General features: G+C 41.7%; 1 protein-coding gene across 1 annotated transcript in view; it reads left to right on the top strand.

Annotated features, from left to right (window-relative positions):
- Positions 1–13910: 13910 nt before the first annotated feature.
- The window catches only part of GABRA5 (gamma-aminobutyric acid type A receptor subunit alpha5), a 98965-nt gene continuing 97828 nt past the window's right edge, over positions 13911–15047 (top strand). Inside the window, exon 1 of the mRNA XM_070751822.1 lies at positions 13911–14059. Coding sequence (XP_070607923.1) covers positions 13974–14059 — 86 coding nt within the window. The 5' untranslated portion in view covers positions 13911–13973. The remainder of the gene's footprint in view (positions 14060–15047) is intronic.

Raw genomic sequence — 15047 nt, 5'->3', positions numbered from 1 at the left:
CCTTTTACGCTGCATCTGAGTCATAATTTAGCAAGTAATGCAATACAAGAATTATGTCATCAAACCAACACGAGAAGTTTAATTGAAGCCTAATAGCCTTCCAAACATTAACAGAACTAATCAAGTAAAGGTCTTCAAAAACAAATATTAAATAAAAATATTACATAATTTAATACTGGTTGAAATAAAACCAGGCTATTTAGTGGCTACACTGATAACGAAGCTAAAGTTAAACATTTTGGGCCCATAATGTGAAGACAAAAGAGATGTGAGAGAATAACCTGATGACTGAAAAATAAAAGGACATTCAAAAAGAGACTGCGGGTTCCTGCCAATCCGGACCGGTTCTATAGAACCAGTAGTGGGAATTTTCTCCCGCTCACTGAATTGGCAGCGATAGCCAGGTGGACATGCCCCTGAACTGGCTCTCATGGTGGTGGTGCTTCTGCTTACACGGAGAAGCTGTTTTTTTGCTACTGCACATGCACAGAAGTTTTTTTATAGCAGTGTGCATGAGTGCGCCCATGTGGCACGTAAGTAAGTGAACCGGCAACGAAGTAAGTCAGAATCCACCACTGCTAGACCATATGATGGCAAGATGCTGCCATTGATTCTTAAAGCAAAAGCCTACATTAACCCAAGAAAGCAATTACTTATCAGACAGTCCTTGCAAAAATACCACCATGGCTAAGAAGATTCAGAAGTCAGCAAACAAATGGGCAATAACAGTGCTGACAAATAAAACAACCTTTCTCTAAAGCAGTGTTTCTCAAATAGTGGATGGGGCCCCCGGGGGGGGGGAGCGATGCCAGGGGGACGTGCTTTTCTGCCGCAGGGAGTAGGGGTTTTTTGCATCGAACCATAGCACAGAGTAAGAGATATGAAGTGCATATAACAAACCCTTAACAGACACCGTGGGAAAATATTTAACAGGGATGAAAAGAAAGGAGGAGCAGAGATAGTGTGACAAACGTAATTCTCCCGAAAGCTAAGATATGAAAAATGATGAAGCGTATATAGCGTCTGACTTCACTGTGGCTATGGTGGGAGATGAGGAAAGAACAGTATGTTTACTGTGTTTAAAAATGTTGGCACAGGACAGCATCAAGCCAAATAAATTAAGACGTCACTTAAACACATTATATCCCAATCACGCTGATAAGCCGGTTGAGTTTTTTCAGTGAAAACTTGCTGAATATTGCAAACAATCAACGTGGCAGAAAGTTGGGGGGGACGCAAAATGTTTACTTCTTCCTAGGGGGGGGCGTAACAGAAAATAATTGAGAAGCACTGCTCTAAAGGAACATCCTAAGTCTATGTACAAGATATTTATATGAAACATTAAGATATTGAGTGGAAGATACTGCTTTTCAAAAAAAAGTTCTGGAGAAGGTTTTTCCAGCAAGCCTTGAGTCAGTGTGTTGTGTGAACCTGCACTAGATATTTGTATAGCCCTTACATGGTATCCTATGTTTTGTTATTGTTAGGATTGGGTGTTTTTATCAATTCCGTTTTACGGTGAGCAATTAATTTTTTTAAAGTAACCCCGAGTTGCTTTTGTGATTATAAATCACATCTCATCACTTGAAATCAAATGGCACATATCAAGACCTGATTGGACAAAGAGAGGTGCTCCCCCTCACTGAATCTGTCCAGCTGGGTTTCATGGCCTGGATTAATCCCAGCCTTGGGGCAGAAGATATCTTATTTATTTTATTTTACTTACTTATTTTGTCAAGTACATATTTGTAATATACATAGATATAACATTGTTTATATGCATAAGGTGGGTATTGATAAGAGGGAACATTAGGAGAGGAATGGTTGGCACACTGGTGTGCTTATGCACCAGTATGGCTATCATCCCTATGACATGCTAGTGCCATCCCTGTGACATGACCATACTTATGACATAGCAATTGGATACTGGGAAGAGCCTTCTTGTTGTGAGGAATGCTATCTCGCAGGTCTGATGTGATGTCTTACTGGTCCAAATGACAAACTAGAGATACTGCTGTTGTGCCATTCTTCCAGCTGCATGGCTGTATCCTGTATCCAGATGCTCATGTTTCATCTACTCAGTTGGATATAAATTTGTCCAGGATGAAAACATGTGATGTCTTACTGTCCAAAGGACAAACTAGAGATGCTGCTGTTGCGCCATTCTTCCAGCTGCATGGCTGTATCCTGTATCCAGATGCTCATGTTTCATCTGCTCAGATGGATATAAATTTGCCTAGGGTGAAAACATGATTCTGCCCAGGGTGAAAACAAGAAAGTCTTTGAGTTTACCCTTATTATCAACACCACTTCTTTTATCATTTTTCCCTTGTCCGACAGGGAAGTAAGGTAGGAAAATTCTAATTGGTTCCCTGCTGGATTGGCTCCCTATTTAACCCCACCCCCACCCCCACCTTTTGTATACTGGTCCTGGAAGTTACTCCCTGTAACCTAATAAAGAGCTGAAGCCACTCCACCAGTCTCCTGTCTCTTCAGTATCTCAAGTCAACAATCCTTAAAATCAATAAATCAGAAAAGCTGTGTAAATGGGCTGCTGATGTTAGATTGGCTAATTTGGCTGATTATTTTTTCTGGGCAACATTTTGCTGCATTTTGCTCAATAAAAATAGCAAAACAAGCCAACTCTTTACTAATCCATACATCCCTAAATAAGATGGGAATTTAACTATAAATGAAGAAATGCTGTATTTTTGGCAGAAATACCATTTTTTCTAGAATTCTGGAATATAATTTTGCAGTTTAGTTTATATTATCAATTTTTTTAACCTGCTCTTGTATCTTTCACAGGAGCTGAGGGAAGGCACCACTTTTCTTTCTTGAGCATTATGATCATAAAAAACATATTCATTTCCCTTAAATACTCAGATATGGCACAGAGGCAAATCAAGTCTTTCTGTTGCTGTTCAGTCATTTGATCAGACTTCTCTTTGTAGGATTATCTGTCAGTAGTTACGGAAAGTTGTTACTTTGGAATAAAAATGAAGCCCGTGTGGACCACATGGCCTCTGGCGGAGCATATTTCCTTATCAAAACATCAGAGGAACATCAGCCCATTTTAGAAATTCACATATGTCAGTCATATCTAGGAAGCAAGATAATGAAGCAAATGAATATCTCCTTATCCATCTTGGTGTTCTTTAACAAATCTCTGAAATAAATGTTGTATCGTCAGCTGATGGGTTAAGAAAAAAATGTATCATGGCCAAAAGTTTTCTCCTCTCTTCAACAACAACAAATGAAGTTAAACTTTCTGAATGTATTTCATTTGACCCTTATTAGATACAGAGGTTATCCTCTTTTTTATGGTCCTTTTTTGGTGCTCTTCTGTCCTATCTGCTGCCTGGGGAAACAATGGACATATCAATAGTATTATTATTATTATTATTATTATTATTATTATTATTAATTAGATTTGTATTAATTAGATTTCTCCAAAGACTCGGGGCGGCTTACAAGATACAGTATAAAACAATGTGTACAAACAAATCTAATTAGTTAAAAAACTACAAGCTAAAAACCCAATACTGTATATTAAAATCAATCAACCAATTCAATCACAACCATACATCATGTTTAGTAGTCAGGGGGTCTTGATCTAATTGCCCCAGCTGTGGCGACATAAGTGAGTCTTAAGACTCTTGTGAAAGACAAGGAGGGTGGGGGCAATTCTGATTTCTGGAGGGAGCTGATTCCAGAGTACTGGGGCCGCCACAGAGAAGGCTCTTCCCCTAGGCCTCGCCAAGCGACATTATCTGGTTGACGGGACCTGGAGAAGGCCAACTCTGTGGGACCTAACCGGCCGCTTATTATTATCTGCTAGTAATTGCTAGTAATTATCTGATAGTAATTGCTCTCGTTGAGTTGCTGTAACCATGTGTCTGCCTGGGTTAACAGGGGTGGAATGCAGCCACTTTGTCTTTTTATCAGGCTGTCTCTGACTGTTCTTGTCTTCTGCTCTACTCTAGCGTAAATAGCTTGAAAACTGCTTCTCAATGGTTCTTAACATCGTGGCCCTTTCTTGGAATCCACCCACATCACCTTCCGAATAAAATGTTTGAAATACAATTATCTCATGATAAAACAGCTGTCAAAAGCTACTTTAGAATGGAAGGGTTGAAACATAATGGAAATGTAAAATATACTGCTCAGAATCCATAGGCCAAAGCTATTCAGGCATGGTAATCTGTCATTTGAGTGTATGTGCTTAATGTATGAATGGCTTCCATCTAAGCCATAAACTTTTTTTTCTTCCTAGGCAATAAATAACAAGCCATAAATGCCTAAATAAAAAATTGGAACATGTATTTTATCTCTAGGATTGGGAACAATAATCAGATGATATACAATGAAATGTATGTAGTATTCCTTTGACTTTGACAAATTGCTTTTTGTCTTTTGCTTGTTTATTGTTGCAATTATAGAGTGATATGCACGTCTGCACAGGTTTCAGGCTTCTGCACAGAATAGATTAACCACTATAGGCAGAGTAAGTGCTCCACCACCCGTCCAGACAGCCTTACTGGCATCTGCAGCAGTCTCTGAGGAGCAAAACATCCTCTCTCTCTTCGTTCATCGTTGGTTTCTATAGGACAATAGTGCCCTCTAATGGTCCAGGTATAAACTGCAGAGGTTTATCTGTCACGTTTCCTGCTAAGTAACAGGAGGAAAATGCGGATTGAACAGATGGGATTTAGCAATATGTGCCTGTAAGATGGTAGTAATCATAGCAAGAACAAGCTCCTAAAATTAAGTTGATATTTATCAAATGTTCTATTTTGCAGTGGGGTGAACTTTTCCATTTTCTTTGAAAAGTTAAAAAATCCACAAGCTTTGACATTATAGCTGTCAGCCAGTTTCTAGAATCTTTCTTGTTAATGGTTTCTCTTATTTGTCACATGAATATTCATCTAAACTATGTGCTTCAAAAAAAAAAAAGGGAGGGGAGATCTGAAATATTAAAAGAAGTGAGATGTTGAGACCCGATCAAAGTTGAAACAGATAAAGAGAGTTGAAACAAGACACTGGGACTCTCTTATGATTCAGAAAACAAAATTCTAGGCCAGCACCCTTATTTGCATTTTGTATTTAATGATTAAGGTCATTTTCTTTCTTACAATCTCATCTAACCTACATTTAAAATCTAGGATAGGCTCTGATTTACATTTATTAAATGAAGGGGAAATCTCATGGAAGGGCAAAATTGGTTGAAGATTCATTTGATCCCATGCTCGAGACACAGAAAATACCTCATTTAAATAATTTAAAGGACTAGGGTTTTTGTATTTGTTTTTTGCTTATTAGGGTTACACAATTGAGAGAATGCATCTCCCTTTTTGTCTGTGGTGGTTTCAATAACAGGAATTTTTCCTCCTTAGAAACACAGCTGTTTTAACAAAGGTACTCCTGAACCAGTAGTGGCCTGTTACCAGAACAGTAAAGGATGCCACACCAACAGGAGTGGGTAGCAGGCAGGATGGGGTGGAATGCAGTTCCACTGGCGGAAATGAAGATGCATGCGTAGCTCCAGCTGATCGGCGGCTGTCACTTCCTGGATTACTGCTCACAGCTCAGCTCTCCTTTCCCCCCTGCTGCTGCTGCGTCTGTGCTCCTTGCTTTTTTCCTCTTTCCTCCTTCCTGGTCTCGGACGAGCTTCCCTCTCTCCTGCCCGGCTCCCCTCCAGCCTCATGTGGCCACCTCCCACCTGAGGTGCAAGCAGAATGTGTGGGTGGAAGCGGCACTGGCAGTATTTGTGATTCTGGTAGCACCTGTTCACCTAGCTACCCAGTCTGAGGTGGGAGGTGACCCAGGAAGGAGAGCACGGGGAACGCGGAGCAAATTGTCACCCCAGGGAGCAACACTGGTAAGGTTGTAAGTCAAGGACTTAACAGTTCACTTGAACGATGATGATCATTCAAGCCACTCCCACCTGGTCACATGGCCAGCAAGCCACTCCTACCCAGTGACATGACCATTAAGCCACACCCACAAAGTAAGTCACACCCACAGTGTGGCAGTAAAGAAATTGACTGCTCATTACTGCACACCGGTAGCAAAAATTGAGCTGTGTGCGCAGCTTCACTTCACCTGTGGGTGCGCATGAGTGTCCCCTTGCAAGATTTTGCTAGAAGCAAAACCAAACTGGGACGCACATGCACACCCGCAGGCGAAGCAAAACTGCAGGTGCAGCGCACCAGTAGCGGCAGAAATAGGAATCCACCCCTGTCCCAAATCACCTATGACTCACATGCATTCATAATCGTTTGCCAGTCTTAACTGCTATTTGGCAGACACTAGAAACATTTAAAGCCATTAATAGCTCATACAGGTTTGGTTAGCCCAGGGGTAGGCAAAGCTGGCTCTTGTATGACGTGTGGACTTCAACTCCCAGAATTCCTGAGCCAATCCTGCTATCTCTCGAATTCTGGGAATTGAAGTCCACATGTCATAAAAGAACCAACTTTGCCTACTCCTGGGTTAGCCCAATTGTTAACAAGGGCTCTTTAAGCAGGCCTAATCATGACCTAGGTTGCAATATTTAAGCCTGTAATCTAATAATGACAGATACCATGTGTGCTATCAATTGTTTTTACACTTCAGGATATTCTGTAAGTGTGTAAAAAACAGGTAAGATATTTGTGATCCTGTCTGAACTATTAACAATAATTCATACTTTCCTTCAGTGAGATTTCTTTCAAAACCATACTGCAAATTAGGCTGCAAGACAAAATGGTGTTTGCTTTTCAACTGGATAACACATACTTTTTACTGAGACTCTACATCTCTGATTTATATTCAGAAATTAGTACATCTTACATAGAGCTATTATCAGGGATGAAATTCAGCAGGTTCTGACAGGAGGTGGAAAACCGGTAGCATAAATTTTGGGTAGTTTGAAGAACTGGCAAATACTACCTCTGGCTAGTCCCAGACTGGGGTGGGAATGGAGATTTTGCAATATCCTTCCCCTGAATTTGGGTGGGAATGGAGATTTTGCAATATCCTTTCTCTTCCATGCCCACCAAGCCATGCCCACAGAACCAGTAGGGAAACTTTTACCCCTGGCTATCATGTATCCTTATGTCCTTTTTTTTCTTTATAATTGCACTGTTCTAAATGATACACACTTGGGAGCAAGTTCATATTTTAAAATAAATGTCTATGTAACAGCTCACAGTATTTTTCTTTCAATGTGAATAACTTAAGTTCGTACCCTATTTCCCCCAAAATAAGACATCCCCTGATAAAAAGCCCATGGCAATAAAGCCAAGCACTTATCACTTATTTCAGTGTGTGTGTGTATGCAGTAATGGGCAGCCAAAATTTTTACTGCCACACTGTGGGTGTGGCTTGATGGTCATGCGTAGGAGTGGCTTGCCAGCCATGTGACCAGGTGGGAGTGGCTTGAACAATCATCATCATTCAAGTGAACTGTTAAGTCCTCGAATTACAACCTCACCAGTGTCGCTCTCTGGCATGACAATTTCCTTCACGTTTCCCGCGCTCTCCTTCCTGGGTTGGTTCCTGCCTCAGGCTGGGTAGCTAGGTGAACGGTTGCCAATCAGCTGTTGAGAAAAGATGGGGGAGGAAATGGGCCCCCTGCAACTCCTGCCGGTGCTGGTCTCCCTGCCGCTTTCCGAGGAGGAGGAGGAGGGGGGGGGTAGGATAGTCAGCTGGAGCTGGGCACACAGCTTCATTTATGTTGTGAGCTGCCCCGAGTCCTCGGAGAGGGGCGGCATACAAATCCAATGAATAAATAAATAAATTTCCACTAGTGGAACTGCGTTCTACCCCGTCCTGCCTGCTGCCCACCCCTGTGTGTATGTGTGTGTGTGAGAGAGAGAGAGGGGGGAGGGTTGTCTTATTTCTGGGAAAACACGGGTACTAGAATATAAAATTGAAAATATGTGCAGACTTTAATTGTATAGACTTTAATATGTTTAGTTCTGGACATGCTAATATATAGAGTTGATAAAACTAATCATTTGGAACTCCTTCATTCACACACCTATAAATTTACTGTATAACTGTTCATCTATATAACAAAGATTCTTGCCTTTCTTGATTTTCATTTTTCAAAGATAATACAATTGTAATGTTAGTGAATTTTGTATAGACATGTTAGATAATGGAGCTTATGATAATCATATCTATAAGCAAGAGGAGAGCAAACTGAAACACTAAGAATACAGACACCTAAATTAAATCTATGCAATCCCACAAATCAATTTAATATATGCTGTAGAAGTTTTAATGTTAATCACATAAATCTCGAGGCCAATGGATAGTTTTATAGAAAGAGATGAATATTCTAATCTTAAGGGATACCTTGATTAAAAAATGATCATGGAATGTGTCTGCTAGCAAGTTACTCTTAATATATTTTTCATATTGGCGGGTGTATGTGTATCTGTTAAGCCACCAAAGCTTGGGGAAAGATATAGTAGAGAATAGGTTCTTGCAGGATCCACAGTTACAGAGAGGAGGCATAGTTCATGGGCCAATTTTTCATAAAGGTGATCAAGTGGCATCCTCCAGATACCTGGTTCCCTTCACAAGTAGTCCAGAGAGTAATTTCCCAATGCATGTATACAAAAGGCTCCAGCTTTAGTGAAGAATAAACATTTGGGGCTCATTCCAGAATATATACTTTCAGTGCAATTGTCAGCACTTTTTTCTTATTGCTTATTTGACCCCTATGACAATCATTAAGTGTTGTACATCATGATTCTTGACAAACGTATCTTTTTTCTTTTATGTACACTGAGAGCATATGCACCAAGACAAATTCCTTGTGTGTCCAGTCACACTTGGCCAATAAAGAATTCTATTCTATTCTATTCTATTCTATTCTATTCTATTCTTTTTTCCAGAAATAATTCCAGCTTACAGATATGCATGCTTCCACTATGAATGGGAATTTATCCCTTCTCAGAATACTTTTAATTCATTGGACAAAACGTTACTCAATTGTCAAACCACTCAATGCTTGAAGACATGATGAACCTCCCTCCCACAAAGAAGTGACTTCTTTCATGCTAATTGAGATGATGTTTTGCTCTCCCTTCTTCCAGTTACAACAATTCAGAGCACTTCCTGTCTTCTAACTCAGAGGTCCCCAAACTTGGCGACTTTAACTTGTGGACTTTAAGACTTATGGACTTCAACTCCCAGAATTTTCCAGCCAGCTGGAGAATTCTGGGAGTTGAAGACCACAAGTCTTAAAGTTGCCAAGTTTTGGGACCCCTATAATCTAACTGGAGGTTTATTGTATGTTACCCCAATTCTGGCTGAACATACATTGTCTACTTACTGGTGACAGTTTTCTCAGATTTCAGTGATGGCTTTTCCTGAAGGGACTTTCAAGAACCTTCTGTTCTAAGGATGAGTTCTGTCATTAAGCTAGAGCTCCTGGGAGGAATGGTCTTTTCATGCAGTGAAGTCACTTTTCATACTGACCATTTTGTATATATTTCTAGTGTTTCACATGTAAGCCATAAGCAGTAAGATATGCTTTAAGTAAATAAAGAGGTCACGGGCAGCAAATTAGCTATTGCAGAGTCACAAAACACACAACACTGCAGTAACTGACTTCATCAAACACACAAGGTTTGTAATATGTGAACCAAACTACAATTTACTGGCAGAAGTAACCAGGACAAAAAGAAAAGTGGGGACTAAAATATGTCTCAGATTACTATACCTCCTGTGAACTGAGAATTACAAAGGATTATTATACAAAGATGAACAGTTGGGAGATGCAAATATGGCCAAAAGAAGAACTATGCCAGGATTATATATCCTACTGTTGCTTTCTCTAGGAAGTCTGCCAAACTAGCTTACTTTGCTTTCTAAGACTGAGATCATAGCATACAACCCTAGCAGGAAATACATTCACCGTTACACATTCCGTCCTTTGAAAACAGGTTTGATTATTAGACAATGTAACAATATTTTTTTTAAAGAAAAAGACTTTACTATTTAATGCAAAACACACTTCAAATTGAGGTATTTCGAGTGACTAGAAATTGGGATTCTAAGACACTCAAGAATCTTTTTGCTAACAGAAGAGTGACCTAGGAAGTCCTGTATTAAAGCGGTAATGTAGTACACCCCTTTTATGTATACTAAGAGCATATGCACCAAAACAAATTCCTTGCGTGTCCAATCACACTTGGCCAATAAAAAAATATATTCCACATATTCTAGTGTGGTTGGTGGAGTAAGGTGTGTGTGTGGTTCACAATCTCCTTTGCTCCTTTATAACCTAGAAGAAACAGAATTATGGCTGCTACTCTTTATTTATTTTATTTATTTATTTTTGTCAAGTGCGTATTGGTAGTATACAAAGAAATAATAATGTTTATATTCATGATATTAGTGTGAGAAAGAAATTAGGACAGGGGAAGGAAGGCACTCTGGTGCACTTATGTACTTATGTACTTCTGAAGAAAGTGTGTCCGGATTTGTTTGAATTTGGAAATGTCAACATCCAGAATTTTGATGGAATGCCAGAATGCTGCTACAAATACTGACTTAGAACTAAATTCTACGAATTTATCTAAAAGTAATTTATAGCAAATCCCACTTTTAACATGCATTCATGGAGCTTCATTCTCCCTCAACTGCTTGGGAATGAGAAGCTGTTATCATTTCACTAATCAATCCACCAATCTGATCAACAGGGTGTCCATTTTGAAATTCCCTGATACTGTATTTCCCTGTAACTTGCGATCTAGTTAAGGCCCGGTCATAGATGACGTCATACCAAATGGCTAAGCTGTGGAGGTATATTGGTAGCTGAGGAAGCAAGTTGTTGCCACGGTTCTGCTCATTTTTGCTTGACTCTGCCAGAGAGTGCGATCGGTTGTTTATCTTTTACATGATTTTCCCCTGACTTTTAAACATTTTAATACAGTTTGGTTTCCCCCCCTGATTTATTCCGGGTCCCCCCCCACGATTTCCCTGATAATTCCCTTATATTTCCCAAACCGCTTGCTTATTTATTTATTTATTTATTTATTTGTTTGTTTGTTCGTTCGATTTTTTTATGCCGCCCTTCTTCTTAGACTCAGGGTGGCTTACAATATGTTAGCAATAGCACTTTACAACAGAGCCAGATTTCCCTGATAATTCCCTGATTTCCCTGTTTTCCAGGTTTGCTGGACACCCTAATCAACAATCTGCTGGGGATATTCACTATCCTTCTGACAGAAGAGACTTCTTATGACACACACACACACACACACACACACACACAAACAAGCAAGCAAGCAAACAAACAAACAAATAAACACACACACACACACACACACACACACAACCCCAAAATAGCGAACAGCCTAAACCGTGTGAGGACGTAAGAAAAACGTTATAAATCCAACGGGAAAGGGCGAGCGTTCTGATTTCCTATAGTATTTCTCATATCTCTACCTATCGGTCCGGAGGTTCCGGCTTCCTCAACAACCACACTTCAGTCCTGTTCCTACCTGAAGACTCCCAAACAAAGGGCGCCCAACATGCCCTCCCCCCCCCTCGCCGCCTTCGGAATCCCCCCTTGTCCTCGAAAACAATAGCACTTCGGCAACGCTGGGCTAAGCAGCTTTTCCCGTCGTAAAAATAGGGACGCAGCGATTCCTATGAACTATTTTTCGCTCCTCTCGCAGCGGCCCCTACCGGCAGCGCGCCGCGCGGCAGCTGTTCCTCCCTCCCCAGTCCAGGAATAGCCATGTGGAGAGTACGAGGCAAAGGCTAGCGGGGGATCGGGAGGAGGGGGAGATCCGAGGCGAAGAAGGAAAAAGGGAGAGCGGAGGACTCGCCCCGGAGCCCTGGAAGGAAGATGGGAGGCCGCCCGCGCCGAAGCAATTAACGCCCTTCCCGGGATATTTCTTCTGGGGGAGGGGAGGGCTGGGGAGGGGGTGGGGGGAAGAAACGAAGATGTTTTGTCACCGGCTTCGAATTCACCGCCGGCAGACCTAGCGGGAAAAAAAAAGCGATTGTGTGCGGGAGAAAAAAAGGCGCAATTCGCGCACGGAGGAGCTCCCCGGCCATTGGTAAGGCGACCCATCTCTTCCCCCACGCATCCCGGGTGATGAATTGGCGGGAGCCTTTGCGCTATTCTGTCAGGAGGGGGGGCGATGGCGGCGGGCCACGAGGGGAGGTGCGGACCTCCTCCGGCTCGAAGGCAAAGGGGCGCGCGCGCCCACAGACCGGCTCCGCGTATTATTTTTTTTGAGGGAGGGGGTGAGGGCAAATTCGGTTCCACTGAGGGAACCGTTTGGGTGGGGGGCGACTCCCTCCGCTTTTCCAGCTTCGACGTTCCGGATGGTGAGGGGCGAGTTGGTTTGAGGCGAGCCTTCGCTTTCGCAACAGCTGGGCCGCCCTCACGGGGATGGCGACGGCGGGGACCCTCCGCGAGGTGCACTTCTGCGGGAGTTTGTAGGAGTTGGGGAGCGCCCGCGTGGGGCCGAGGGAGGTTGGCGGGCGGGGAAGAGGGAGCCGTCCGAGCGGCTTCGTTGCAGCGCCGGCGTGCAGCGGTAGGTTGCAACAGCAGGATACCCCAAAAGCCCGCCAACCGGACTGTGCCGCTGGACCTTGGCCGCCGGGCCCTTCCCGTTCTCTTTGGGTCCGAGGAGGCGCGTTCCTATCGGTGGGTGGGGTGCTGAGGAGATTTTGACGGCGTAAAACCCGAGGAGGGGGATCGACCGGGGCTCTGGCAAGGGGCCGGTAAGTGAATTTTTAGGACGCGGGGAGGGCTGGGAAGGAAGGCTGCGGTTCTGCAAAGCCTTCTTCCTCCGAGGGAGGGGGATGAAGGGGGGGACGGGGGTGCCATCGAAGCAGAGCGCGGGTGTGTTTGTGTGGGTGTGTGTGTATGTGTATGAAGGCGCCTAGCCACGACTCCAGAGTGTGAAGGCGGCAGAGAACTGGAGATCGTTTCTAAGCGAGGCGACGTCTCCGAACAAGTAAACCTGCTCGGGGGAAAGGAAAAAAAACAACACGTTTTGTTTTAATTTTAAGCGAGGCCGAGTCCTTCCATCAATCTCTGTTGTCACTTGATGGTTTCCAGAGATTGATGGCTGCCACATCACTTAAAAAAAGAAGAAGCAAAAACCAACCCGTTCCGCACACATCCCTGGTGTTCGTTCAGTACATAGGATCTCTCCAGCAACCTATGACAATTCTGGAGCCATTAAGATGTTTCTGAGCAACCCAGTTACAATTAGCCTGCCCCTTATGGACCAAACAAGTACAGAAGCAATGGCACCCAATTTGGGGATCAGGTATTGTCCTTTTCTCCTTTCCCCACCATCCTTCCTGGGTAATATGTTGCTAAAGGAAAATGCCAGTGTGGCCTTTGTTTTATTTAAGACTGGCGCTGTATGTTGGCATCCTGTGAATTTCAGGACAGATGATCCACCTTTCTAAAACTGAGAAAACAAGATAAAAGAATGGTTTCTATGTGGTGTGTGCATACACACACAGTATCCCTACAGAAAGAAAGAGAAACGAGGTGGATTAAACAGACATTCCATAGAAATAAGATGTGCCAATCAGAAAAATGTATATTTTTCTTATTTACCTGATTGATGTGAATAAGAAATAACTTTTATATTGTATGTCTGGATAGCCATCTAGGTAGAATAACAAGCTTTTAGCCCCAAAGAGCCAATTGTACTTGGGATTCAGGCAGACCAGGTGATTTAATTAATATATGGATCTTTCAAATAGGATGAGATTTACATCATATTGGTCTGGTTTGGTCATCCAGGTATCTTTCATAGATGCTTGATTGAGTGGACAAAAGCTGTAGTATGTATTGCTTGAAATCTAGCGTATTAATTGCATTGGACTAAGCATTTACAGTGTGCCACTCTTATTTTATGCAGCTCCAGAACAAAGGTGATAAAGGCACACTCCAACCAAGTCAGCCAATTCTGTTAACAATTTCATTGGGAATGGACAATGGGATGCTTCCTGATTTTATCATGATCAAAAACTGCTTTCTTCTTTGTATTTCCATGGATTTAGTCAGTCATTTTGGGTAAGTATTTACTAAATGACTTTCTAAAAGTATAGCTTAGTAAATCTTTGCCAAACTGCAGCATTTCAAAGTTTTGTTTCTTTGAATATAAATAAAAACCAAGGCTTCTTTTAAAAAAAATAGACCTAAACAAAAATATCCTAATATCTCTTATGGCCCTCAATGGCAGAGCGTTATATTTGGGACAAACTGTTTACTATTTTTCTCAACTGTAAAACAACTATAAAATGGGCATAATTTGAAAGCAAATCAGATGTTCCGTAATTCATATAACTATGTGATATTGAGTAAAATACATATTAGTATTGCTACTCCAACATTGTTTCATGTACCTAGCTCATGGTGGGCATTAGAAACAGAATGTTAGTTCATTGGTAGGTAGTCTGTATTTTGAAAGTTATAAGCAAACAGAATAGTATGACTTGCTCATTTGCTTTCTCTCCAACTTCCCTCCTGTCTAGAAAGGAAATTGACACATTACTAAACGATGCATGTTCTCTGACTATATGTACCACTTTTTTTAATTCATTTAAAATATTTATATGGTCACTCATTCAGCAAATTGTTACAAGTTTTGTTAGTAGATGTTTTAGTAGCTTATCCTTCACTTGTTGCCTACTAGTAGTGACAGTTGCTTATAAATGCACTTTCTGTTTTTTCTGGTGGTGAGCTCTGGTGGTTTCCAAGCTTTCGATGCAGTTACATCTGGCCCAGTTTCTCTCTGTTCTGTTCTCTCGCAATGTATTACTGTAATGATTATGGAAACAATATGGGACAGATAGGGAATAAATCATTATAATGAGGATACCAAAGAAATGCCAATGGAACAACTTCCTTTTGTGTTCATTCCTTCTGTTGAGGGCATTTATATCCACTTCTCCAGAATCAGGATTTTTTCCTTGGGGGTAGGACAAGGAGTTGCTAGAAGGCATGAAAATTGTAAGAAGACGAAGGCTTAATGACTATGAAAATTAGTTTTTTATCTATA

The sequence above is a fragment of the Erythrolamprus reginae genome, chromosome 4 (assembly GCF_031021105.1).
Source record: "Erythrolamprus reginae isolate rEryReg1 chromosome 4, rEryReg1.hap1, whole genome shotgun sequence".
NCBI classification, from domain to species: Eukaryota; Metazoa; Chordata; class Lepidosauria; order Squamata; family Dipsadidae; genus Erythrolamprus; species Erythrolamprus reginae.
This window is presented reverse-complemented; position numbering and strand designations above follow the sequence as displayed.